This window comes from Ascidia mentula, chromosome 4, assembly GCF_947561715.1.
Source record: "Ascidia mentula chromosome 4, kaAscMent1.1, whole genome shotgun sequence".
Taxonomy (NCBI): Eukaryota; Metazoa; Chordata; class Ascidiacea; order Phlebobranchia; family Ascidiidae; genus Ascidia; species Ascidia mentula.
The window spans coordinates 11089341-11116657 of NC_138569.1; the positions used below are offsets into that span (position 1 = coordinate 11089341).

A 27317-nucleotide genomic window follows, 5' to 3' on the forward strand; every position below is an offset into this window, starting at 1 on the left:
ATTTTTTTTTTCATATCACACTTTTGTGAGCAGTCCTTCTATACCGGCCTCTTGCACTGGAAATTGTATGTTTGTGGCAGCCAATAATGCCACACCAGTAGTAAAACAAATTTTACCAAATCCAGTTAGAGCTGACAACACAACACTGCTTATAGAAGGATATGGATTTGGTGACAGCAAGTCAAACATATCAGTGCAGATTGGTAAGTTTAAAGCTTAACAAAAATGCTCTTTTAATTTTAATAATTTCTAGGAAGCACGTCTTGTTCTGTGAAATTTGTCAATGACACCATAATTTTGTGTGATCTTGGTTCTTTGCCAGCAGGTCAGCATAAAGCACTAGTAAAAATTTTTTCGAAAGGGTTTTGCAGATTTTTTCCCATTGGTAGTCAGCAAATTGCAAGGTGAGTGTTCCTTTGTGTTGTATATACAGTAGACTATATACTGTAGATAGTGATGGCATTCAAGAATATCAGGAAGGAGTATTATCAGAAAAACATAAACCATACTAATGTACAACTTCATCTCTAAAACCATGCATTGAACCTGTTGTAATTTGTAAATTTAAAAGAATATTAGGGTCATTTTCACTGTGCTAGTTGTTTAATTTTTTATTAGCACTGATTTACAAAATGCCCATTTATTGTATAGTTTTCCTTCATTTGAAATAAATCCTACAAAAGGAAGTGTGGCAGGTGGAACTAAGATTACTTTTTATGGGCATGGTTTTCTTGTGAATGGGTTTAAGGTATTATTTGATAATAAACCATGCATTTTTGGATCTGGATTTTCAAACAATAAGGTATTTTATTTTTATATATTTTATACTTTTTGAATAAATCATTCATAACAAGATTTCTTTCAAGTTTACATGCATTACACCAAAACAAGAAAACTCAGGAAATTCAACAGTTTCATTTCTTCCAACGAATTTATTTCTGGACACAACCTTTTCATATGACAATGATGCCACACCTTTTCTTGAGTCAATATTTCCTGCAGAAGGTTTTGTAATAACTATTACTTGCTGTACCTTGATAACATTCTGTAAGGTTGGATAGGTGTTTAACAATTGTACAAACAACCTGTAATAATAATATAAGTTATTGTGATAGTATCAAAACAGCAACATCTTCCTTTAATTACAGATTCCCAAACAAGTTTTCATTGTGGTTTTGTGAAACACATTTTCGTATTTTAGGGGTGTAGGGAATTATAATTTTTTTACCCTGCAATATGCATGGGGCCATTCCATAAACATTACCTAATATTAAAATTGCGACGAATTGATGTCATCACAAATGATACAGAAAACCATTTAAATACAAACATTTTTTTGTCGACTTTTAATACTTTTTTAAAATATGCATAGGTTTGTCGAGTTAAACTTTAGATTGCTTAAAACTTAGAATGGCTCAGTGAAGGAGTAATTATAATTACTATGTAATTTTTCAGGTAGTTCAAATGACCTCCTAACAATTCAAGGCAGATTACTTGGTGGATTTAATACCACAGTCCTTATTGGAGATGCAAACTGTAGAATAGTTTATGTAAATAGTTCACTGGTAAGTGACCATTTTATGCAATCAGTTAACATGAACCAGCATGTAATACAGTATAACTGAAATTAGATTAGCTGTATGACTGGGCCCCACAAAGGCGGAAAATACGAAGTCAGGGTTTTGGTCTCAAACACTGGCTATGCATTGTCAAATCTTACATTCAGTTATGCTTTAAATGTTACAACGTTGACACCAACCACAGGTAAAGTCTCTTATTATAAAAATACAGCTATTACAGTGACTGTGAAATGACATATACTGAACATGAATGTTTTTATATTTATTTTCTATTGCAAAATACTAGGTGGGTATGGTGGAAATGTGATGCTTCAGTTAACAGGGGTAAATTTTGATTCATCAATGGTGATACAAGTTTGTGACAACTTTTGCATTATGGAAAAAACTTTTAATGCTACCATGGCATCATGTATTTTGGAACCAGGTAGAATGCTGTAATGACATGATAGTGCCCAAAAACCATACCCAATTGCTTTTTTTTATGTTGGTTGTTCAGAACCTATGCTAGCTTATGGTAATGACACATTACAACAATTTTATGGAGCAGACACAAATGGAAATTTCTTATCTGTGAGCACTGTAGCATCCAATGTACTGGGACATGTTTATTCCAATAAAACTGGTAAAGAAATAACATAAGAAAAGTTTCTTTTGTTGCATAAAGTTCATAGCATTTACTCTTTTTTCAAAATACGCAGGAACACCACATCTGAGAATCCTATCAGTTGATAAAATTTCAGAAAATGCTTTAACTCATCCTATTAACTATACATTGGTATATAGCACCACAAATGGCCAGCGTCAACTAGTTAGGGCATGGAGACCTTTGCCAAAGTTTGGTAAGAATTACATTACATCTAATTCTTTCAATAACTTTGTACATAGCAAAAAATATTGGTAAAAAACATTTGCTACAAAACAGCATTTAAAAAAAATCTTACCCAGTAGTATGTCTTGGAGTCCATTTACAAATAAATAGTTGGGGGTATTTATTATCAGTTGGTTTAAGCAAGGATGGGAAAATAGACCAACCTCAATCATATTACAGCTCTGATTGCTCATTTGAAGCCATGCAGTAACTTTCAAATCTTATTAATTGCATCATTCAATTTAAAGCAACTTATTCAATCAATTACTATACACAAATTTTTAATTTGTTGTCATAATTTTTCAAGTCATTAGGTTTTTCAGCAACCACCTTCATTCAGTGCCATTATGTTTTAAACAAAACCCCCAAGTTGTTTTAGGATGTGAAGTATCATGTATGACTTCTTTATCAACAGACCTAACTTTTCAAGCGCAATTTTTGTAGGTTTTGTTTGCCTTGGAGATATAATCACAGTCGATAATGAACCAAAACTGGAAGATTTCACTTGTGTACATAAAGGCCTAGCTATTGCAACAAATGTTAGCACTAAAATATGGGAAACAACAAATGGAAGGACTGTCTTGTGGAAAATTAAAGGAAGTCCATATTCTATCTTTGCAAATAATCAACTTCCTGTTGAAAACACAATAGTCTATGCTCTAAAAGGTAGAATCGCAACAAATATGCAATAAATGCAAAGCCTAAAAAATTACATATGTAATAGAATTGGTATACACGGTTGACAAGACATGTCCAGTAACTGTTAAAATTGGGGATACCATTGCATTTGCTCCATCTTCATTTTTGTATGTTGCTGCATCAACCCCAATAGTTTCAAGTATTTTGCCAGTTAAAGGGGGATCTGGTGGAGGTGTAAATGTTACCATTCTTGGAAAACAATTTTCTTCTGTGCATAGTGATGTAAGTATGAATAACATTTAGGTATACAAACAAAATTTTTAAAACTGATATTTGGCAGGTCAAAGTTTATATTGCTGGCATTGCTTGTGAAGTTGTTCATGCAACTTTAAATGCAATAGTTTGTACAACTGGAAAATCTCAGAAATCACTCGTAGCATTGGTTCAGGTGTTTGTTTCGGGAAAAGGGCAAGCTATAAATCAAAACACTTTTTTTGAATATATTGGTAAGATATTTTAGTTGGAATTTGGCTGTTAAACTGTCAATAAGAATTTTGGATAGGCTGGACTTTATTAATTTCAACTATTCTTTTTTTGATAGATTTGTGGTCTTCCCCATTTACATGGGGTGGTTTAAATCCTCCAACAGCAGGGGATTTGGTTGTTATAAATATTGGTCAAACTGTGGTGTTGGACACAAGTACTCCAGTTTTAAAGTTTTTATTGATAGATGGAGGAAAACTAATTTTTGATGACAATGACATTGAACTGCAAGCAGAATATATGTTAATTACAAATGGTGGATTGTTGCAGGTTTGGCAGTTAGTTCTTCGGTATAAAAATAAATACAACTATTTGATTGCTTGTAGATCGGTACGGAGGTTAAACCCTTTGGAAACAAGGCAACTATAACTCTTCATGGTCATTTACGATCAAGAGAAATTCCAATTTATGGAAATAAGGTTGGATTATACAAGATGAGAAATGTACAAGAAAATGTGACAAGTTTCTTATTTAGGTATTAGGTGTCAGAAATGGATCCCTCGAATTGCATGGAAGACCTGTTTATCCAACATGGACACATCTACTACACACTGTAGCAGTGGGAAGTAAAGTAATACATCTAAAGGAAAGTGTTTCTTGGAACATAGGTGATGAAATTGTAATTTCAACCACAGGTCAGCTATAAATATTTATTTTATAAAGTGATTTGTGCAGCTTTTTAAATCTTGATTTGTGCCAGGAAACCGACATAGCCAAAGGGAAACTGAAATCCGCAGAATTGTGTCTGTCGGAGAAAATAGAACCTACATTGTCGTGGATGAGCCTTTACAATACACCCATGTATCAGTAGCGGAAACTCTGCCTGGTAACTTGCAAAAATTATAACTTTGCTATTGTTGAAATATTTCATTGCCTTTTTTGAATAAGATGGAACAATTGTTGAAACCAAAGCAGAAGTGGCAGTTTTAACAAGAAATATAGTTGTAAGAGGATCAAAGAACATTGATTGGAATGAAGTCATTCCCGCCTGTGAAGCAGGTTTTAATACTGGGGAGTTTGCTACACAAACATGTTTTCAAGTAAATAATAACAATGTATTTATCGAGAAGCTGCAAAACTAATCAAGTAATTTGTATTAGGGAAGATTTGGAGAGGAGGAGGGATCGGATGAATTTGGAGCAACTATTATGATTCACCCCAGATACAGAAACTTAAATATTGCTGTTGCTCACATTGAAAATGTGGAACTAACTGAGGTTGGACAGGCTTTTCGCTTGGGTCGATATCCAATACATTTTCATATTGTTGGAGATAACAACTTCAACAGTTATGTTCGTGGATGCTCCATTCATAAGACCTTTAATAGGTATGTTTTACCCACAAAATGTATCAACATCATTTAACATAATGGCTATCATTAACATGACATAATCTTTCTGCATTCCATAAACCACTCATGATTTAGAATTAGCATTCAACTGTAACACCTTGCAAATGACATATTTTTGTTTTATAGAGCCATTACAATTCATCACACCCACCATGTTTTGATTGAAAATAATGTGGTATACAATGTTAAGGGTGGTGCAATATTCATTGAAGATGGCATTGAGCATGGAAATGTGATACAATACAATTTAGTACTATTTTGTCGCCAGAGTACTTCTTTACAAAATGATGATATTACACCTGCTGCATTTTGGGTGACAAATCCCAACAATACTATAAGACACAATGCAGCTGCAGGTAGAAAAAAATTTTAAAAAGCAAGAAAATTTAATAAAACTTTATGTTTCCAAGGTGGAACACACTTTGGGTTCTGGTATCGAATGCATCAACATCCTGATGGACCATCATTTGACAGAAATGTTTGCCAGCAAAGGCATCAACTTGGAGAATTTTCAAATAACACAGCTCATTCACTGGGGTGGTTTGGATTGTGGATATTCCGGGTACAATTAAAATAGTTTTGAACCATTGAAAAAATATGATACCTTGTTTTAAAACCATGTAGTCTTAAATGGCTCGAACAAACCCATAATTAGTCTACTTGTAGTTCCTTGTTCAAGTTTGTGTGTTAAGTAACAAAAGAGTCATTAGGCCCTGACTGTAACTAACTAATACATCTACTTGGTGACAAGAGTAAACATGGCGGTCAGTTTACCTCTCAATTTGAACAACTTTTGTGCTGTACTTTGCTTTGGTAAACAACAATAATATTTTACATGGTTAAAGGTCCAAAACTGTCCTGCGTTCCCTGGTTAAAGGTTACTTGTACAATACAGTATTTTTCAGACTTACACTCCAAAGCGGGATCAGGGATGTTCGTCCACAGTTCCATTGGTTTCCAAGTTTTATTCACTGAACGCATGGAATTGTGAAAAGGGTTCTGAATTAGTAAATGGTGGAGCAATTCAGGTTTAATTTGTTTTCTGCTACATTAAACATTTGCTCAGCAATCTTTAATAAGTACTTTAACACAGTTTCACAACTTTATTATGATTAACAATGAAGTTGCTGGAATTGAAACCAAGCGGATTACTGATCAAAATGTTTTGTGGGGCCAAGCAGGAATATTTAATAGCGTAATTGTATCACATTCAGAAGTTTCCAAATCAGGCAAGTTTCACCTTTTGTATTATAACTACAGTCACTAATATGTTTGTGTGTCACAGGGGAAAACACCAGACAAGGTGTAGTTTTGCCTTTCTCCGAAGCTTGGATGTTAAGCAATGTAACTTTTATAAACTTTAACCGGACCAAAACAGCTGCAATTCATGGTAAAAATTAATGCTATTTCAAATTTAATTTCATAAAGAACTGTTGTTTGAAAATACATTTTTAAGGAACCACAATCGATGGTACATGTGGAGACTTGTGCGGTGGATTTCCTTACAGACTAAAGGGAATTAAATTTATTAACAGTCCAAATAAAGTAAACTTTAGGTAAATATCAAAATTAAAAAATGTCAAACTCCAATGTACCAGTTATTTCACAAAGTCTTGAATTGTTACAGATGGGAACATGAGTTGGTTTTGTATGACATGGATGGTTCATTAACAGAAACAGGTTTTAAAAAAGTGGTTGTGGCTTATAACCCTTCTTTGCCTCCATCATGTACAGTGGTGGAAAATTTTAGTCTTGGCATCAAAGGTAGCTCAAAAAATTTTTCAAGATGTTGTAAGGTAGCATTAAAGGAAAATTCATTTAACAACATTGGATAAAGCAGTTGCGGCCAAGAAGAATTTAATGCTTAACTTAGTCAACCTGTTTTTTTAAGGTGCTGTTTGTCCTGGAAACATGAAGTTTCACAGAGTTGCTTGGAATAATGTATTACCATCATCTTTGGAAGCAAAAAATGTATCTCTTATTTCTTCACATGGTGAAACTATAGTGTTTTTCAGGTAACTGTGTAGTTATTATTTGTAACATATGTATGAGTAAAATATATACTCCTTTTCCAATTAAGGAAAAAAAGATTGACACACAAACCTGGCTGGATGGCAACTGTAGTTGATGGTGAAATGTATCAGTGGGTATTTTTGAATGCCACACAGATCACAAACATTTCATATTCTGCTGCCTTCTATGATTTTTTGGTTACTATACTCTTTCATAATCAATAAAATGTCAAATAATTTTGTGCAAAATTGGTTGCAGGAAACTGATTGTGTGATAGTTTCACACAAGCTAAACCGGAAGCCTGACAACACACAGATCTTTTCTGGGATAAAACAAAATGCTTCTGCTTCAATGTTAACTTGTGCAGAAAATTACAATGGAGATTATTACTTTGACTCAAACCATGGGAAGTTGAACTACATAGGTATGATCTTGTGCACAAAAGAACATATAATTGGTATTAGCATGTGAATAACCAGATATTGTTTTCATTTCAGTATCAGGAAAAAACATGGAAGAAAGAGTTCGTCGGGGTGCTGACAACAATGCTGTCACAAGAAATGTTAAATTTCTAGCATATAGATGTTTCTTTGAAGTAAAAAATGTGATAGCAAAACAGTGTTGTATCTTTTTTAAATATATGTTTCAACAAAACTAAAGGATTGCCATGTCCCTTCAAACTTTGAATCTGCCCCACTTGCAAGAGAAAGACCTGAGACAGCCAAACTGTGGTCTCAAAATTCTTCCTGGATGGATGCTGAAGAAGGTTGGGGTGGTTATGATGGTCCGGGTCAATATTCACTTCCGAAAAATGATACATCTGTGAAAATTCATCAGGGTCAGTTTTATTTCTTTCCGGGCAAGTAACAATATAGTTTGAGCAATATATTACATCGAAGGAGTTTGGATGGTTGCTGATGTTCCGTTTCCAAGGTTTAAGAAACTGTGGATTGAAGGAGTTCTTGAACTAGATGACCAAAGACAAGATGATGGGACATTTAAAAGCTTTTTCCTGGAAGCAACACACATTATAATTACTGTATGTTGGAAAACAGTTGGATGTTTTTAACTTTCATGCAACTAGATCTAATTTCCTATGACATAAATATTTAATCTTTATAAACAATGAACAAGGTTAAATTCTTTTTTGATAACATAGGGTCGTTTAATAATTGGATGGGAAGATAGACCCTTTCAAGGAGATGTCACCATTTCTCTTAGTGGTGATATACATACTGTAGAATATCTTCCAACACCACAAATAAATATGGGAGCAAAGGCAATCGGTAACATTCACATCCTCATTTCCTGCAATTTTTGTTATTTACATATGGCGATTTTTAGGAGTATTTGGGGGACTTGATTTACATGGGATTAAAAAGCAAGTGGTTTGGAGGAAGTTAGTAACAACCCTAAATAAAGGAGATACAACTATTACTTTGGAAGAATCAACAGATTGGAATATAGGTACGATGTACATAATTTGACTTATATAGCGATAATGTAATGATATGTAACACTTTGTATATTATAGGAGATGAAATCGTCATTACAACCACCAGTTTTGATCCTTGGGAAACTGAAACATTTCAGATATCTAGCATAAATGGAGATGGTCACACACTGACCTTAAACAGTTCTGTTATGTTTAAGCATACGGGTACAAACCTATTTCACTTGTTTGAATGCTTTTGTTGTGCATGAAGTTTAGTTCTATTGCTTGCATGTACAATAACTTATTTTTATATCACTATGTTTTTAGCTCACAAATTGGATTACATGGACTACAGTGGGGTTTCACAGTCTTACTCATTACGAGGAGAAGTCGGTTTGCTGTCCAGAAATATAAAAATTGTTGGGGCAGATTATACTGAGCTTTACAGCCAATCATTTGGAGGAAGAGTTCTGGTTGGAAGTTATGTTAATGAAACTGGATACGAATTTCGGTGATTTGATCAGTGCAGAAACATTTAATGGACTATAGAACATTTTACTGCATTTTAGAGGATTTGCAAGGGTTGAGGATGTTGAATTTTACCACACTGGACAGGAAGGATTTGTGGATAGTTTTGACCCCAGATACTCAATTGCGTATTTACGAACAGGTCTACATGTTATGATTTGTTGACAAAATAACATAAGTTCTGATGCCATCAATTGTTTAGGAACTGTCAGTGAATTAAGACCATCATATGTAAAAAGGTGTGCATTTCATAATGGGTTTAATACAGCAGTCGGCGTCTTTGGGGCAAAGGGAATTGTTATTGACAAAAATGTAATTCATCATACTGTTGGCCCAAGTATTAGGGTTGAAGGCACTGATCACAGGTAAGACTTGTCAAAAAAATGTAACCTCGAATTTTTCTGTTATTACTTTTACAGTGTAACCAACAATTTGGTTGCAATTTGTCGGACCCGATCGGTTTATCAAAATCGTGTGGAGCTGGACATAGTACTCTGGAAGGCGGCTATTGAGGTAGGGACGCAGTTGGTATTTTTAAAATTGGAACAAAGCAAGGCAAGATTTACTCTTTATATTGCTATAAACTCTCATTTACATTAGAAAAATTTGTCTTGGTGTTTACAATCAACTAAAAGGCATTATATTATTAGGAAATTTCAAGTTTTCCTTTAATTTTTTGGAGCCATATACAGCCCATGCCTTTTGTGGATTTATGCTGTTGTATTTAGGGATGATAGTCACAAAGCTGCTACCAAGATTAAAGATTGGCATTGACTTTATTGTTTGGTGTGATGCAAGTTTTGCAGCATGAAACTGAGCGCTGATTTCTGCATTTAGCTACTTTTCTGTTCCCGTTGCCATTTGTAAATTGCTCTGGCATTTTTAATTTCAAGAAATTTAAATAAGCTTACAAATATTGATTTGATTCAACCTGCTTTATTGTGAGAAAAAGATTTAACCACCTATCCTCAAACTCAGTGTATTCATACTCGTCTCTCTATATTTGCAAGTTTATTTAAATTTGCTTGAGTCCAGAGATATGTTAAGGATAACCAATAAATAAACTTTAATTTTTGCTGTTTTCAAAGCTAAACAAGGGTGAATCAATTACTTTATCTGGAAATGTTGTTGTGGGCTCTGAGAGAGCAGGATACAGACTGAATGGTGTGGAGTGCTCTTCAAGGTTTGTAAATCAGTGATGTATTTAATGTTATTTAAGCATTTCTGTAACAGGGTAACAACAAATAACAATGAGGCAAGAGCTGTCTTGGATGGCATATTTTTAAACAAGTTTGATGGTGAGCTGTGCACAACCACTAGTATGTGTATGACGTAGTCTGTAACCAGTATGTTTACTTAGGGTTTCCAAGCTGTACCAAACTTTCAAATTTTAACATACACAAAGCATACGACTTTGGAATTTATTACCAAGGAGATGGTTCACTTGTAGTAGAAAATGTATTGATTACAGATTCGATACTTGGAGTTTCAGTGATTGTTAAAGGGTTGGTCTCTTTTTTTGATATACTTTTAAGATTTGTGGCACTACCTATAATTTAGACCTCCATCTTTGTCACACATATTCAAAGATAAAGAAGTTAACATACGACAATCAACATTTTCAGCTGTTACTGAACCTGGTATGGACGTGAACAGTCATGTGTATGTTGTACATTATCTTACTTCTTTATAATTGTTAAATAGGGGACTGTTCCACTTTGCCCTTGCAAACAGATTATGTGAAAAACAATCAATTTGCACGTTCTCCTAATATGCAAACAAGAACAGGAGTAAAAGATAGCCGCATAGCAATTATGTGGCCCTCCTTCTCATCGGGTCAAAATGGTGCCCCTAAAAAGCCGTTTGCTGGGGCAATGTCTTACCCAGCTCTTGGAGGAAAAACAAACATTTCAGGTAACAGGAAACAAACATACAGGGAAAATGTATCAAATAAACATACAAATGAAGTGAGGAAAACGTATTTATCTACTGTTAGTATCATGTTGTGGAAAAACTAAACAACTATTAAACAAATTTTTATTCCCTGGTTCCACAAATAACCAACAACCATAACTCACAAAAAAGTGTATGTTTATTGAACAGAAGTAACATTTATTAATTTCGATGACAAAGCATGCACACAAACTCACCACACAATGATAATGACCAACCCATTAAATGAAGATTACTTGCACCCAATTTACTCAGCCCAGTTGGGCTTTGTAAATTCCTCAAAAAACAACTTTGTCTTCTATCATCGACCATCATTGAGGTATAAAAATGGCTATCTAAGGATTATTCAGGACTTTACTGAGAAAAATTTGCAGCAAAATTAATCCGGCTGATTGTGTTGACCTTGAGTGTGATGGAATGAAAAATGCAATCATCACAGACACAGATGGAACAGTGTTAGGAAAACAAGGAACTATAATTCCCCAGGTAATTGATACGAAAAATATAAAAAATGACTTAAATACTTGAAAGGCAGCAACAAAATATCCCGCAAAAGGATTGGGGTCACTGATTTTTAGTTCTTGAACTATAAATCTCAACGCAATAATCCCAAGAAAACAAAGTTGAGTTCTTAAGATGCTCATAATATTCCCACTATTTCTATTTGGTCAGGCTGAATATGAATGGAATGGTGACAAAAGAAGGGGACTAGGAGATTACAGAATACCAAAAACTCTACTAACTAGATTAGATGGAAGCAGAATACCTGTGGAACAGTTAGCTCCCCATAAAGGAATTTTGAGGTTTGTGCTTGTAAGTATAGTGTAAATGTTTTAATAATTTATTTTGCTTTGGCAGGGCCAACACATCTAAAACAGAGTGTTATGTTAATAATGTTTGGAGAGCCCACCAGTGTCATGGATATAAGCATGAACTTTTAATTATTGAAAGTCTTGATTCAGACACAGAAACAAGACGAATCTCGCCAGTTGCTTTACTAACAGAGCAATTCATTGATATTTTAAATGGTAAAAATAAGCGTTTTTAGTTTAAGAGCAACAACTTCTTAATTTCCACTGCAGGTCCCCAAGACCATGGTTGGTGTGATGGTTATACTTGTCAACAAAGGATATCTACTTTCTGGGCTGTTGTAGCTCTAAACAATACCTATGACTTACATTTTTCAGGTGTCTTATGTGATATCTGGTTTAGTTTTCAATGTAAAATATTTCTTTGATTTTTGTAGGGACACCCCCAAAGGATATTCGTCTTCGTATTCCTATTAATCAGGATTTGTCTGTTATTTTAAAAATATATTATACCACACCAAGGCGGCTTGATGTATATTTGAATAATGAGTACATTCCAGCCAAAAACTCCATGAAAAACGAAGAGGGTAAATTGGATGATATAACATTTTTAAAAGTGATCAGTTTATAAATACATAGTTGTGAATTTTAGGGCAGTATATATTGCAAAAGCCCTCTCCTAGCTCTATACCATCATTAGAAGATCCTAATGGAGCCAACTACTTTGATCGTGAAGGACAAACATTATATGTCACTTTGCAAGGTGGCGCACCCCTGGACATTGTTACAGCTGATGTTTTGTTTGTTTCATTTCAAGTGCCTCCCATATCACCAGATGACTTTTTCGATGATGGAAACTTAGTCAACAACCTCGCGTCATTTCTAGGAGTAAGAATAGGCAGACAAAAAATGTAACTGTTTTGATGGTGTTATGGCCTTTCAGATTGATTCAAGCAAAATAAGAGTTGTCAACATTGTTCGAGCATCACAAACTAGGCGCAAAAAAAGAAATGCATCCCCATCTACAGTACTTTGGACATGTAGTTAAAATTTAAGTATTATTTATTTAATGTAATACATTAAGGTGACTTTGGAAATTGGGGATCAACCACAACAAAACAAAAGCGAACCAGAACCCACTGTTCCATTTACCACTGCATCACCTGTAATATACGTGAATTTAAAAATACATTAAAAAATTAACTGGGGCATTGTTTTAGTACAATAACGACTCAATACCAACTGGAGAGACACCTGGACAAGGTATTCTTGAAGGCAGTACAAGATTTCAGGTAGTGTAATTAACATATTTTTAGCCTGCACCATACATGGGCCATTATTACCTTTTCAGGATTTGACGAACTTGACAAAACAAATTGTGAATGCATTGCAAGATGGAAGCATAAGTAAAAAACTAAATATTACTATCTTATCCCTCAATGTCATACCCCCACTGCCACCAACAGGAGGAAACCTATGGAAGGTATTTAACACAGGAATTTGTTGGTGTAATCTACCAAGATGCCGCAAGAGTTTGTTATTGGAAATGTCAATGTAATTGCTATATCCTACCCATCGAAAATGTTTAGATTTAAGGTAGTAAAACCTTAAATATATCTTTAAAAATGTCTGAAAGTTTCATGCACAAATAAAGGAAATAAAATTTTTTGTTAACCAGCATTTTTCTGCAGGAATTTTCCAAAAATTCTACCTCTGAAACATCCAGTGTATCCTATGTACAGCCAGATCAAATGAGGCTAATGCAGCACCCCAAGGTTCAATATACTGGAAAACTATTTGAAACTCAGCCTGAAGTAATTAGCATTTATACATAATCTTTAGAAAAATTAATATTTTATTTCATTTCAATAAAGCTGGAAATTGTAGATGGCACAGGGAAAAGAGTCAACAATTTGGGATTTTCTGATCATTGGAAAGTTAGTGTAATAGTTGTAGATGAAATAAAAAGGTCATTTTTGATTGGAAGTCTGACAGTACCTGTTGTTGAAGGCATAGCAGTGTTTACTGGTAGGTTTTAAATATTGGTGTCACAACAAATACAACATTTAATTTTTTTGTACAATTCAATTCTTGTTTTGTATACATTGTAGACCTCCATATAAACCAAAGTGGAACTTATAGTCTGCTTTTTTGGGTTTCATATCCACCAAATAATGAGAGGTTTTCTGAGAACTCTTCAATGCTGATGGTATGTGTTAAATGTTTTAGTAAAAAATCAATAACATTTTTAATTCATTTAAAATAGGTTGTAGATAAGCCAGAGCCACTTGATCCTTCAGATGACAGTAATACAAAACTGATAATTATAGTAGTAGCAAGTATCGCGGGAGGATTGATAACTATGGTAGTTGTTGCCTTTATCGCCAAAACATTGGTTCAAAGTAAGATTGCATGATATTCTTTGTTAACGATTAACTTTTCAATGTTGCTGTTTACAGAAAAGAAATCTGCAAAGGTATCAATTAGTAACATCATACCACAAGGAAGTGTTGAAAAATACACTTCCTCAGTAGCAAATGAGTACAATACTAAGTCAGGTTAGTTTTTGGACATAATTCACATTTTCACCATAAGAACAAAAACTATGCATGTCTGATGTACTCAAACCAGCATCTTATATTCACTGCAGTCGTTATTTTTAGAAATACCTACAGTGACTGAGCCTGATACATCACTACCACATACTGTGGTTGAAGAAAAGACTACTCAAACTGAATGCAGAAGCAACACGCCACAAAGTTTGCCTCCACCATATGATGAAAAATAAAGTCAAATGTTAACAGATATTTCCTGAAATGTTTGTTTGATTGCTTTCATTCTTGACTCATAATTTTGCTTCTGGATTTCAGCATCTTTGAGGATGTTGCGCATTTCCCCTTCAACTTCTTGTACCTGTACAGATTTTGTTTTTGTTAATACACAACTTGCATTCAAATTTGGTAGTTTACAGACAGATATACTTGTTTAGTAAGCACATGTATTTCATTGTCCTTGTCCATTTGTTTGCGTTGCAACTCATCAGCATGGGCAATCTTCAAGGCTTCCAACTGCTCTTGGTGAAGACTATTGTTGTTTTCAATTTTACTCAAAAGATTTCTGCAAAAAAGGCTGATTTATATGTGCAAAAAAATCCATAATAATTGAAGAGCTGCAGACAGGGTGTACATGCACTGTTTCGACCAGTGAGGTCTCATTAGTGCAGCTGTTGTGGCACTGTGCTAGCTTTTACACTAGCGGGAACACTGATTTCCACTTTGTGGTACCTTCGGTCCAGTACCCTATACTGATTACCAAACAACAGAGACGAACCACTGTGGAGCATCTTTAGGTATTTCATGTGGACTGTGTTTAAGTATTGGGAAAAATAGTTTTTGAAAACTGTTCTTACCTAGCTGCACAAATTGCAGAATCTTTTTCCCGTTGCAGCTTTTGTTCTTGTAGTTTGGTGGACTCTGTAAGACACTTTACTTGTGTTTCCAGTTTGCTTAACAGTTTAACCTTTTCCGTCCTTAGTTTTCTGAAACATGAAAGGTTTGGATTTAGTTTGCAATAGCGTTTTGCAAGCTGTCAAGTTTTATTAAATTGAAAGGGAAGTTTTGTGGGTGATGGGATGAAATGTATGTAAGAAATGCACCATTTGGGATCACAAGTACAACATGTTCTGTTCTGATGCAAACAAGTGAGGCAATTGATTTTTGTTCCAAAGGACTTTATTGAACAAAAATACAAAAATCTGAACAAAATCAGCAATTACACAATCTTAAAGCTCTTCTGACAACAGAAACATTTTGGTTTGTCTACGTTTTGGTCGTCAAGCAATCGACCTTCATTAGAACAAATTGGGTGCGTGCAAAAAAAACACAGTAAATTTGAGAAAGCGCTATCAGATAGAAAGGTTAATTGCAGCATTTGTATCGATCGCTTGTTGGTTTGCCGCAAAATCTTTATAAATTCAGCAGGGGTGCCGTACTCCTATGAAGGTTGGAGAGGACTGGTGTATGCGGTTGATGACGACAATATTGTTATCATACTCTCTGCTGACAAAGGGAATTGTCGTATGGTCGTTTTAACTAGAACGGATAACAAGAACCAGCTTACAATAATGTTGGACGGTAAGAAAACAAAACGTAAGGTGAAGAGGAACCCATGCAACACAGTCGAACGTAAAGTGAATAAAATTGTTGGTCGCTTGCACAGATCTCTCACGTATAAACTTGCTAAATATGCGGCCGAGTTTTTGGAGGAATTCTGTTGATTTTGCGAGCTGCAGACAGGATGTGTACACGCACTGTTTAGACCTCATCGGTGCAGTTGTTGCAGTGGCACAGTGCTAGCTTCTACACTAGCAGGCACTGTGCTAGCTTCTACACTAGCAGGCTAATTTAATCTGTTGATTTAATTTCGCAGGTAAGAGATTTGTGCTTGGACGACGGAGAGGTTTTGGTAAAGTTTGATGTCGTTTTTCTCTCGTCACTAACGTACGGTGGTAGAGAAGGAAAAACTGGGGAAAGATGAAACATTCTGAGAGTCTGGTTCGTGGCCACTACGCGATATCGTAGAATGCACAATCTTTTTTCTTGATTGCTACCTATCTGCGAGCAGATATTTGGAACGGCCACGGGGTCTCCACCTCTAGTTGTGGTCGCAAACAATGCCAAAGAGTTACAGTGCGTTGAACAAAGAGCGTTGACAACGTTCGCGAACCCTGCACGCTATTTGGCGACGTTGCGTCGTTGACAAATTTGCGATTATGTATCGCGACCACACTTAGTCGTTGTTCGAACATCTAACTTCCATTGAAACGAGTATTCACCATGCGGCGCTGTTGCAACATGTAGCGAATACAGGAAATAAGGTGAAATTTGGAAAAACGGCATCGTAAACCTATGAGCACCTAAGAAAAAATCTGGAAGTTTTTCATTTGCACACATTTCCTTCGTTTCGTCTTTTCCCACCCCCACCCCCATTTTTTAGCGCTTTCTTATATTTACTATGTTTTTTTGCACTTACGCAATTTGTCCTGATGTAGGTCGATTGTATGACAACCGAAACGTCGATCAAATAAATAGAATTCTTTGCCAGAAGAGCTTTAAAATCGACTAAATATTATGCCTGGTAGCGTCGGCACCAATTAAAAAATTTGCATTGTAAAAAAACAAAACGGCCGCATACCCATGATTGTTTTGCAATGTCATGTAGTCCTCATTTACGCAATCCAATTCCTCCTTCAATTTTTCATTTTTAATTTGAAGAGAATTCTTTTCTTCTTGTAGGACACCATTTTCCTTGAAACAACTAATTTGTTAAATTTTGGATAAGAATCAATTGGGTTTGACATTCTTATAAATGCTCTGACTATTGCACATTGGACAACTAGTGTTATATGCATATTTAGGTAAACTGCTTTTTTGCTCATTAAATAGTCTAATTGGCTTTCACAAGCAAAATAAATCTTATATGTAACACATTTTAAAGTGTTTTTTTGTCTAAAGTTTTATTTGTCAGGCACACAAAGTTGACCTAAATATTTTCAGTGAAGCTGTTTACAAAGCAAATCAGTTGGTTATTTCGAGAATGTGACTTAATATGATGGAATTTTCAATGAATAACAATGCATAATTCTACATGCACACTACAAACATGCGCTGATGGTGTCAAAAATTATGATAACATTAATGTTTAACAAAAACTAGTCTGTTATGATCTATATCCATTGTGAGCACATGTAACCATGGTGACAGTTCCTGACTCACTCAAACGGAAGTGGAAATCCCATGACAAAGACAAGGAAATGTCTCTTTGCTCAAGGAAGTAGGAAGTTATTAGCATCACCAACATATAGGCAAACAAGTTACACTGTGCCACATGGGGTTAACATTGCCAGATTACCACATTTAAGCAGTTATCAAAACACTTTGTTTGTCAGTTAACTTTGTCAGCATGATAATTTTTTGCAAAATGGTAAAAAAAGTAATAAAATAACGGTTGGTGTTTTGTTTGGCGATATACATTTCTTCATGAAATTTGTTTTGTACACCATTTTATTTATTCACCAACAAGCTGTTCAATAAAATGTGAGATTACCTGAGTTATGTCATCAATAATTTGTTGTAAGTGTTTTTGCTCTGTTAACAAGTTGTCCAACTCGCTTTTAATTTCCTTGTCCTTGATACATAATGCCTGCAGATATGTAGATTAAGTTAAAAAGAACAGCAAGTAAACAGCATGTAATTGCCTCTTTAAGCTTTAAAATAGTTTGTGTTTGATCATCAATAACTTTGCTTTTTATTTTCAATGCATCCAAATCCTTTTCATTGCATTTTTGTAGATTGAGGATTTCTGTTTCCAAATACTCAATTTTCAATTCCATTCTACCCCTATCTTGGGCAAGAGAAGAACCTGAAAAGCATTATTTAGTTTTTATAAATTGAAGTAATTTTGCCAGAATTGATAACAGTAATTAAATAAAGCTGCTCTAAAATGATTGACACTTGTCATTTCAGGTTGTTATTTTTGTTCAGCATCATAAATTACTGCTTTTTTTTAAAATGGCAAAGTTTGCATTTGACAAAGTCATAATAAAATTCAAAGAAATTTTTAGGAAGTGGCATTAAATCAAATTATTTAAAATTTAAATTTCTACTTGGGATCATAGTTTAAAAACCTTGTTGTGCAAGTTCTTTTCCCCATTGCCTTCTTTCCTCTTTCAGACCTTCTACAACTGACTGCATTGCAGTAACTTGAGAAATAAGACGAGACTTTTCTTGTTTGAGAATTTCAACTTGAGAGGATTTATTTTTCATCTCCTCAGTTTCCGCTTCCAATTTTTTTATACGTGTCTATGAAAGAATATTTTGCTGAAGTGTACACACAACCAAAGTTAAAACTTAGTACACATAACTTACACCATGGGTCTCAAACATGCATGATGCATGCACCCTCGGTGCATTTTTGTGCAGCCTGTGAAGCAATTTTAAATTCCAAATTACACTATGTTATTTGTTCTTTTCGGAACCAATTAAATTGCCCGCAATATAATTGTTGCAATGTTTGAAGAGAGAAAGTTGAAAAAAAAATTTTTTAGAAAAGCTATTGCTATTGTTCATGTAATTGCTATTGTTTCGCTATATTTTACACCTAAGGTAATTTTACAACTTATACCGAAACATTTCCTAAATGATTGTTAATTTTGACCAAATTTTCATGGCACACATCAGCTCAAGTAATGGCACACCTTTTCAACATTCCTATTGTGCATTATTTTTGGCGACATTTTACCATTGTCACAAAAGCACAATTCTCATAGTGCGGCCTTCGAGAAGTTTGAATTTGAGACCCCTGGCTTACACTATCATTAAGAAAGTCAATGAATGTTTAATTCCTGAAAACTAATATAATAACTTCAAACAAAAAGTTTTAGCTGAATTAATATAGAAGTTGAAAACAGTTACTTTAAAACAACCTTTAACTCAAAAAGAAGGTCTTCTTTACTGCTCGTAGTGACACCAAACTTTAGTTTTTGCTCCTTGATAATAGATGTTAAATCTTGAATCATATTCTTAGATTTCCCATCCTTCTCAACAGCATCTTTAAGGCAAGATTCCAAATCTTGTGACTTGACTCTTAACATCTGATTTTCACTTTGAAGCTGCAGTTTAAAAAAATATTTTCATTCTATTCATAGTGTTTTGAAATTATCTATTTTTGTACATGCAAAAAGCGTTGATTTTCCATGCGCAGTGCCTCTCTGAACTCATTTTCCAATTTTTTGTAATCTTTATTTAAGACCTGTATTTTTTTATCAGCTTTCAATAATTTATTTTGAAATAATTGATTTGCATCTTTTAATTGAATCTCCTTTGCATGCTGAAGTTCATTTATATTCGCTGACATCAAATCCTCCGGTATTTCCCTGTCAAGTAGCAAGGTACATGAGCTGGCACGTAAACAAACAATTTTTGTGCTATGTTGGATGTACCTTGTTTTGTTCTTTTCCGTCAGTAAATTTTCTAACTTTGCAACAGTAGTTTGCAACTGGCAAACATCATGATTTGCTTTGACATATTTCGATTTTACTGCATCAAGCTCAGATTGAAGTGATGAAACCCTTTTCTTCTGCAAATTGTCTTAAATGGCAAAAAGCTCTTGTTGTAATTAAAATACAATAATACCTCTATGCTTTTAAGTTTGTTGTTTTCAGCACAAACACATTTGAGTTTTTTATTCAACAACTCAATAGATGTTTCATGTTGTTCATTGGTATTACATGAATATGCCAGTTCTTCTTTCAGTTTGTTCATTTCATTCTGTAAAATTCAGGACAAAGTTAAACCATGAAATTTTCACAGGTAGTAACAGTTTCTAGTGGTAAGCGATTTCAGGGGGAGGCAGTCCAGAGAGTCTGGAAAACCATCACCAATTAACTGGCGTCTGGCGACAATCTTACATAAACAAACCTGTTTTTGTTTGATTTGTTTTGACTACATAAATGTGTATTTAATTACCGTATTTTACGGACCATAAGGTGCAATTTAAATCCTTTTTTTTCCTCATAAATTGATCGTGCGCCTTATAAGCCGGTGCGCCTAATGTATGGATCAATGTATGGATGCTTTATTGCCTGCACTCAAAACCAGTACCGATACTATTATTATATAAATAAACCACCGTCTTACACAATAAACTACGGTAAAAGCAACTAGCAATTGTGATATTCACTAGGCTCATTTTTTCTTTTGCTCATTGTACTATTGTGACTTGCTTACATTTATTACATAACAAGTAAACTTTTATTAATGAGCTTTATACAGTAACCCATACTCCTTAAAATATGTTGCGTTCTATAGCCCGGTGCGCCTTATGTATGAACAAAAAACTAATCAAAAGCAATTTAATGACAGTGCGCCTTACAATCGGGTGCGCTTTATGGTCCGTAAAATACGGTAAATCCTTTTTTAGTTCATATTCGAGGTTTTGGTGTAACACAAGTACACAAAGTCACTTTTTATGTGAAAATTAGTACAGCCATGATGTTAAGGCCCCACACAACAGGAAGAAAGGGGATTCCTAAAAAAATTATGAAACCCTAGATATGCCTCTTAATAGGAAGTATTTCTAAATCCACCAGTAAAATATATTTTAAGTATTTATTCCTGACAAAAAAAATCGTGGTAATTCTTTTCCTGGTAGGTCAAGCAACATCAAAATATGTTTAACCCCCACTTAAGATCATACATAAAAGATGGGCTGTAATTAAAGTACTTACAACAAAATACAGGACATAGCATTTTCCAAAAAAAACATCAAAAAAGTGCATATCTTCAAACTTGGACACAGCATTTTCAATGTTGACCTTACCCGATTTCTCAGTATTTTTCCTTCAAGTTGAGTATTTATTTCTTTTTCTTGCAAAAGAAAAGTCTTTAATCTTTCAGTTGTATCAGATGCCATGTTCTAAGATGACAAGCATACACAGATAAGAATGTGTACGTGAAACTTCACACACAATGATGTCATGATAGTATACCTGCAATGCTTTATCAATCGATGCTTCTGACTGCTTGGTCATTATCACATGTGTAAGCTTTTTGCTTGCCTGCTCTGCTTTCCATCTACGCTCTCGTTCACTCTCCAAGTCTCTCATTAAATTCTATCAAAAGATTAATACATGATAAATACAAAAATGACTTCATCAAACAATTTCACAAGGATGTAACAACTCACAATAATACATTAAAAACATTTTCCCTTACTGTCCACTTTCATGTGGAAATAAAATTGATTTTAATTGGGAATTGGGGAAAAAATGCAAGATATCAGCGAATGTGATTTTTCGGCCAAATGTTTTAGTTTGCCCAAGAGTGCCTACATTTGTTTCAAATGTTTTTTGGGTGTCTTGGCCAATATGTCTTAATTGTTTGACCTAATAAAAGTTTAATTTTCATTGGCCTTACTGCATGATTTTTCACTTATTGCCAAATATTTAGAAATATCATTATTTCAGCATCCAACATCTATCTAATTTAAAAACAATGCAAAAATTTTGAAGCTGTATATGACATGAAATAAACTTGCCAAATGCACATTTGTTGCAGTTTCATTTTTCTGATCAGCTCCTTCTTTTTGTGGCCTGAAATACAAAACAGCACTTACACACAAACAGCTCACACAGGTCCAGAATACCCTTAAACTAAAAACATTTAAATTTATTGCAAAAGCGTTTCAAAAATATTTGTTTGTTTTTGTTGGACAAAATATTGAAGAGTGATATTTGTGAGCCTTATTTAAACTAATTTGCATTTGTTCCGTGTTGCTTGATTACTGAGAATTTTTGCATAAAAATTAAGAATCATAACACACACAAACCTGGTTTTCTGTTTCAACTTAGCTTGGTCTCGTTTTGCAGTCAACATACTTGGGATTTCAGAATTTTTATTTTGTACTCTGAAAGTAGAATAGTTCACAATTGAAGCAAAAAATTTAAGTTTTAAATTTCTGTGCCACTATATTTGTTTCACACATCACAGCTAAAATTAAAAAATCGGGGAAAAAACGGGTTTTTATTATAAAACTGAGGATGCACATTTATATCCTAAGTGCCCAATCTAGGATTCCAATTGGTTCTTGGAAATTTCGTCTAATTTTCATGTTACATTACTGTTACTTGTGTTCATTTTTTAAACAGTGCTAAATGTCATATGACAGACAGTAGGCTTAAAGCAAACACAAGTGTGTTTATCCCACAAAATATTGTTCTTGCTGTGATAGAAGCTCTATTTTTTCCCTTCATTTCAAAAGATTTTAGAGGAACCACATATAATTAGGTTGTATATCTTGTGGTACTCACGGCACAATACTGATGCAGATTATATTATATTGTATATTATTGTTATACTATTTTGTATTTGAAACAGATAAAAGCTTGCACATTTTAGTCCACAACTGACAAACTTAACACAAGAATAAAAGCATTAAATGCAGCTCTATTATCATTATTGGTTCTTTTCTTCTTTCGCTCTCTAACATAAAAATTCAAAAAGAGATAAAAGTGAGCTAACCTGTTTTTTCGTTGTATTTTGGAATGATCTGGTTTTGTTTCTAAGACTGTTTTCTCTTTTTGATTTCTAAAGAATGAAATAGAGCATAATCTTGAATGAAATTAGGTTAATTCACCACAGAATTAAATCAAACTGGAGCCACCTGGCAAAATAAAAACTTGTGTATTCCAGGATATATCCAAATTAGACTTACACTGAGCTATAACATGTTCCACTACTAAGCTCATCAGACAGACTTGTGCAGTTCACAGGTTCTGCTTCATGTGAGGTGTCAAAAATAACAGGAGTCTTCTTTGTCTTTTTGAAAAAAGTTTGTCAATACACAGCATGTAAATAATTATTTCACATTTTACCTGCTTTTTTCTTGAAAAGGGTTGTTCAATATTTTTTTTACCTTGAATTTGTTGTCCATTTTTGCATTTTGAAATTATACATTTCTGCAGAACAGTGCAATATAAAAGCATTAAACAACACTAAAACAATTTGGAAATCATACATGTTCAACAACAGACCTTCCCAAACTTCAAGTTTTAACTGAAACATTTGTGCAATACTATGGAACACAGGTAAAACATTCTACCAAGTAACAACTCTTCATATCTCATAAACAAAAATGTAGCTATAATTATAATGACACAAAATATGTCTCAAGTGGCAAATGGAATTCATCAACTTCAGTGCCATAAAAACGTAATGAAGAAAGCCAAATAGGGATGGGCAATTCAGAATAGCGAATCTGGAGGATTCGAATCTTACACTATCCGAAATTGTCTTCAAACCGAATAATAGGTTTTGTTATATATCTTCTATGTACGGTAACTTTATGTATTTGCGCATGCCCTGGTGTTAAAAAAAATAATAAAAGTCGCCCTCGAATATAAGCCGCACGTAAATGTTAAAGGCAAACTTTGTGACTGCCCTACAATAATTGTCAACAAATCTGTCGTTTAAAATTTTTGGGTGTGTTTGATAAAACATATTGGTACAACAGAGCAAGTTAAAGGCGAATTTCATTAAAACTCGGAGTCGCAGACAAATTATCGGCTTGACATTTACTAATATAAGCCGCCCTCGATTGACAAACGGTAGCTTACCCAATTTTATAAGCCGCTGTTTACAATCGAGTAAATACGGTGCGTATCTTTTTTCGTCAATCTCATGCTACGTTTGTGACATGCAGGTTTAACGGCCACAAAATTACGTTGTCGCTTGGCAGGCAAGCACACAGAAATCTTAAATATATTACAGTGCAATAAATTTATTCATTGATTGTGCTTTGTTGTTGAATTCATGTAAAAAAATCTTTTATGTTTATTGTGCTTCAGTGCACAAGCTAAAACAAAAACAGAATAGGATTCAGTATTCAGGATTCGATTTAACTATTCTAGAATGTTCTAGAAAAGTGTATTATTCTATATTGCCCATCCCTAAAGCCAAATCACTTAACTTTATTTATCTTACCAAGTTTAATAATTATACCAAGCGAATTGTATCATACCAAATTTTCAGTACAAAAATATGGAAAAAATTACAACCAGCTTTGCCAGGCATTTTTAAGTAACTTTCTATTACATTACATGAAATCACCCACACAACAAAATTGTGTTTTTATGATGCAACATACCAATGGTGATGTAGTAAGTATGGGTTCAATCCCATAGTCATTAAAACTTTGTTCACATTTTTCCTTTCCTGATCTTCCAAATCCATCTAAAGAAAGAAGCTGTGGTAACCCATTCAGCATAGTTTCTCTGTAATCTGCAAAAAAACTTCTTTCTTTTATAATTTTTCCTGTGTTTTAGCTTTTACACAATAACAAATAAAGTACTTGAATAATTATACAACACATAGCAAAATTCTAAAAATAAAAAAGTTAAAAAACATTTTCTTGGTCCAACAAAATATCCTATTCTTAGTCTGTTTAAGCTTCTGGTTTATAAAATAGCCTCGCCAAATCAAATGGAATGTTATCCTTTTAGCTTGCATCTTTTTTGCAATGGGTTTTGCGGTAGATCATGGTAGATTGTGATGTATAATTATCTTAAATAAATACAAATACACTACTGCAGTGGTTCTCAAATGATTTTCAGTGCGAAGCACTTCAAAAAGATTAAAGGCACTATCTATGCAACAATCATAAATCTACCAGGACGTTTGTTTCCAATGTTCAGTCACTAAATGCTGACTTTTATTATTTGCCTCTATTTTTCTGTTTAAATTGTTACGAGATGCAAATGAATGCAATTTTATGAAAAAAGAAATAAGGAAATATTTGGCCAATTATTGGGTCAAAATTTCCCTATTTGTACATCATCTCATTACTTTGTGTAAATATTTTTCAAATCAATATTGTTAATCAATACAAAAACAATTAAATTGTACGAATTTTACCTTGCTTCAAGCATATAATAAGTTTAATATGTCACCTGCAGCATTGCATATCGGGTTGTCAGCATTTTTTAATTTTAACACTAAATGCTTGAGACAAATTAAGCCCTGAAACCCACAAAATAAATCATCCAAATGCTTCAACTGGTTTCCATGCAACTCAAATGTTTCCAACCGACTTTGCCCTAATAACGTAAAAATTAAATTTTTCCAATCAGTTTAACCCGTTTTGATAATATAATTATGCATTTTATGACTTAAAGCAAAGTCCATAGCTTGCGAACTACTTATAAAACTCGGTTCACAGGTGTACATTCAGCAGACATACTTGTACTCAGTGGCGAATCCAGAAAAAATATGAGGGGGTGTTCGGTTTCGGTATCTAATTAATAAAGCTGTTAGTTGCGGTTACAATTTTTTACAGACATTTACTACATTACAGTAGTTCACCCGAAATATCGAACAACTTTCGTCCACAAAAACACAAGACTTTTTAGTTGCTTGTACACATGTGCTTCAAGTTCCAAGTTTACCGAAAAACGCAAAAACAAACCCTATGTTATGAAACATATGTTATGAATTAAAAACATATCGAAACATATATTGTGGTACAATCTTGTCAAACAATTATAACTCTTACAGCGTACAGCCTCTGTAAAGAAATTGTAGCAGAAATGAATAACATGTAAGGTCGTGTTTCAAACGGTATTGTTGACCGGTTATTTTGATTAACAGCACGACAAACGATTGTTTCATAAGCGGTCATTGCGGTGTGAACGTGAATGCAGCGAGCGCGACCGAAACACAAAGCAACTGCGAAGACAAACACTTGGTCATATTGTTCGTTCCTGTGTAGCAGGAAATTAACCGCACTTTCACACCCCTCAAAACAACATGCTAAAATGCTGAGGGGGATGTTCTGACACCAACCCCCCCTAGATCTGCCACAAGTTGTATATACTGTTATTTTGCACCTACCATGCAAACCAGAAAGCTCGCTCACAGATGATATCAAGTTGTAGGACAAATTTATGTATCTCAAATTTACCAATGTCCTTAAGCCAGATACAGATGTGATAAGGTTTGAAGCCAAGTTTAAGCTGCACAATAGTGACAAGCCTTGTAGACCATTTAAACTTGACAGTTGGTTTGATGAGAGATCAAGATGCTGTAATTTATGTAATTTATAATATAAGTCAAGCAAACAGTAATAGAAAAAAACAAAAAAAATAACAAAATTATGTAAAGTTAAAAAACTATGAATATACAAATAGTTTTAAAACAAAGTAACATTTGAAAACCTGCCTAAACTAGGAGGTTTAAATTACAAAACTACTATATCAAACAAATTACCTTCAAAAACGACAAATTTTGGAGTTCTGTTAGTTCCTTTATTTCATTGCAATGAACATTTATTGACTGAAGTCTTTTTTCTAGTTTTAGTTCAGAAAAACTTTTTATTGCTTTGTCAATGCAGATTAGAGTATTCTCAGACATAAATTTTTATGAAGTTCATATATACTAAACACTGTGTGTGAAATACAACTTGGAACATTATTATCAAGTTAATTTAACACAAACATCAAATGTTCAAAATGCGTGTTTTTGGATTTGCAAACAGGAAGAGATTTTGTAAAAAATCTGCAACATAAAATGACTAGCTATCTGTGTTAGACAATGCAAAAATTAACTACCAATCATGTAAAGATAATTTCAAGGTAAATAGCCCTTGGTTTAATAATAATGCCTTGTCATACAATACATAGGGCTGCCACAAACGCTTGCTTTGATTGTGTAATCAAACTTTAAGATATGCTTTAGAAAAACTTTCTTTTTGTTACTTACCTATGAATAAAACCGTGAATATTGGAATTATATGCACATTAACTGAAGATTTCTGTTTTGTTAAATTTCTATGGGTGAAATATAACCACACCTATTTGTAAATGAAATAGAAGCAGGTTTTTGTCACAGGACTTTTGTTAAACCCCTAAGCAACTTGATGTTGTTAAAACCATGCACAACCACTTATAGCACTAAACCAGTATTTTTCAACCGGGACAACGGACAGTCCGCAAACCCCTTTGGTGTTAGAGCATATTGTCAGGTCACCATGCCGGGGTTTGTTGTAA

General features: G+C 34.0%; 2 protein-coding genes across 6 annotated transcripts in view; one reads left to right on the forward strand and one right to left on the reverse strand.

Annotated features, from left to right (window-relative positions):
• Window positions 1-14523, forward strand: part of LOC145899510 (fibrocystin-L-like) — a 27335-nt gene extending 12812 nt beyond the window's left edge. Inside the window, exons 37-96 of one of the 3 annotated variants that reach the window (XM_082988343.1) lie at window positions 34-203; window positions 254-404; window positions 652-802; window positions 867-1005; window positions 1456-1565; window positions 1632-1764; window positions 1867-2004; window positions 2077-2202; window positions 2279-2419; window positions 2893-3114; window positions 3173-3369; window positions 3428-3593; window positions 3689-3900; window positions 3957-4049; window positions 4106-4265; window positions 4331-4456; window positions 4519-4670; window positions 4731-4957; window positions 5108-5337; window positions 5392-5543; window positions 5887-6009; window positions 6075-6210; window positions 6267-6371; window positions 6438-6537; window positions 6609-6745; window positions 6873-6996; window positions 7062-7191; window positions 7253-7418; window positions 7492-7589; window positions 7655-7832; window positions 7894-8033; window positions 8154-8280; window positions 8339-8461; window positions 8529-8654; window positions 8757-8940; window positions 8999-9099; window positions 9160-9322; window positions 9377-9470; window positions 10046-10140; window positions 10191-10255; window positions 10318-10462; window positions 10518-10597; window positions 10662-10871; window positions 11061-11229; window positions 11285-11396; window positions 11583-11713; window positions 11769-11938; window positions 11993-12097; window positions 12157-12306; window positions 12372-12607; window positions 12663-12746; window positions 12804-12884; window positions 12940-13011; window positions 13071-13202; window positions 13411-13533; window positions 13594-13747; window positions 13831-13928; window positions 13986-14121; window positions 14179-14277; window positions 14383-14523. In XM_082988343.1, coding sequence (XP_082844469.1) covers window positions 34-203; window positions 254-404; window positions 652-802; window positions 867-1005; window positions 1456-1565; window positions 1632-1764; window positions 1867-2004; window positions 2077-2202; window positions 2279-2419; window positions 2893-3114; window positions 3173-3369; window positions 3428-3593; window positions 3689-3900; window positions 3957-4049; window positions 4106-4265; window positions 4331-4456; window positions 4519-4670; window positions 4731-4957; window positions 5108-5337; window positions 5392-5543; window positions 5887-6009; window positions 6075-6210; window positions 6267-6371; window positions 6438-6537; window positions 6609-6745; window positions 6873-6996; window positions 7062-7191; window positions 7253-7418; window positions 7492-7589; window positions 7655-7832; window positions 7894-8033; window positions 8154-8280; window positions 8339-8461; window positions 8529-8654; window positions 8757-8940; window positions 8999-9099; window positions 9160-9322; window positions 9377-9470; window positions 10046-10140; window positions 10191-10255; window positions 10318-10462; window positions 10518-10597; window positions 10662-10871; window positions 11061-11229; window positions 11285-11396; window positions 11583-11713; window positions 11769-11938; window positions 11993-12097; window positions 12157-12306; window positions 12372-12607; window positions 12663-12746; window positions 12804-12884; window positions 12940-13011; window positions 13071-13202; window positions 13411-13533; window positions 13594-13747; window positions 13831-13928; window positions 13986-14121; window positions 14179-14277; window positions 14383-14507 — 8323 coding nt within the window. In that variant the 3' untranslated portion in view covers window positions 14508-14523. Of the gene's footprint in view, window positions 1-33; window positions 204-253; window positions 405-651; window positions 803-866; window positions 1006-1455; window positions 1566-1631; window positions 1765-1866; window positions 2005-2076; window positions 2203-2278; window positions 2420-2892; window positions 3115-3172; window positions 3370-3427; window positions 3594-3688; window positions 3901-3956; window positions 4050-4105; window positions 4266-4330; window positions 4457-4518; window positions 4671-4730; window positions 4958-5107; window positions 5338-5391; window positions 5544-5886; window positions 6010-6074; window positions 6211-6266; window positions 6372-6437; window positions 6538-6608; window positions 6746-6872; window positions 6997-7061; window positions 7192-7252; window positions 7419-7491; window positions 7590-7654; window positions 7833-7893; window positions 8034-8153; window positions 8281-8338; window positions 8462-8528; window positions 8655-8756; window positions 8941-8998; window positions 9100-9159; window positions 9323-9376; window positions 9471-10045; window positions 10141-10190; window positions 10256-10317; window positions 10463-10517; window positions 10598-10661; window positions 10872-11060; window positions 11230-11284; window positions 11397-11582; window positions 11714-11768; window positions 11939-11992; window positions 12098-12156; window positions 12307-12371; window positions 12608-12662; window positions 12747-12803; window positions 12885-12939; window positions 13012-13070; window positions 13203-13410; window positions 13534-13593; window positions 13748-13830; window positions 13929-13985; window positions 14122-14178 lie in introns of all 3 variants that reach the window. The other 2 variants (XM_082988344.1, XM_082988345.1) reach the window with 2 other exon arrangements.
• LOC145899511 (leucine-rich repeat and coiled-coil domain-containing protein 1-like) lies at window positions 14133-26709 on the reverse strand. Of its 3 annotated transcripts, none has more exons than XM_082988348.1 (23): window positions 26539-26709; window positions 26164-26353; window positions 25514-25567; window positions 25224-25370; window positions 24422-24507; window positions 23151-23234; window positions 22991-23094; window positions 22798-22863; window positions 22106-22183; window positions 21815-21869; window positions 21267-21389; window positions 21098-21193; window positions 19912-20046; window positions 19719-19855; window positions 19451-19652; window positions 19203-19388; window positions 18405-18579; window positions 17976-18139; window positions 17825-17920; window positions 16913-17025; window positions 15129-15257; window positions 14701-14836; window positions 14133-14632 (listed from the first exon to the last, which is right to left on the reverse strand). In XM_082988348.1, exons 1-23 carry the CDS (start codon window positions 26680-26682, stop codon window positions 14510-14512), a joined length of 2823 nt encoding a protein of 940 aa, XP_082844474.1. In that variant the 5' UTR covers window positions 26683-26709; the 3' UTR covers window positions 14133-14509. The 3 variants fall into 3 exon arrangements, with proteins under 3 accessions (XP_082844474.1, XP_082844473.1, XP_082844475.1); XM_082988347.1 differs by having other exon boundaries at window positions 24422-24555; XM_082988349.1 differs by lacking the exon at window positions 25514-25567 and having other exon boundaries at window positions 24422-24555.
• Window positions 26710-27317: the final 608 nt, after the last annotated feature.

Coding starts and splice junctions, on each gene's coding strand:
- LOC145899511 (XM_082988347.1), bottom strand. CDS start 26,682: ATGTCTGAGAATACTCTAATCTGCATTGACAAAGCAATAAAAAGTTTT. Junction 21,390..21,814: donor CTGCAACAAATGTGCATTTG/GCAAGTTTATTT, acceptor ATCTTTTGATAG/AATTTAATGAGAGACTTGGA. Junction 18,140..18,404: donor AAAAGAACTTGCACAACAAG/GTTTTTAAACTA, acceptor AATGCTTTTCAG/GTTCTTCTCTTGCCCAAGAT.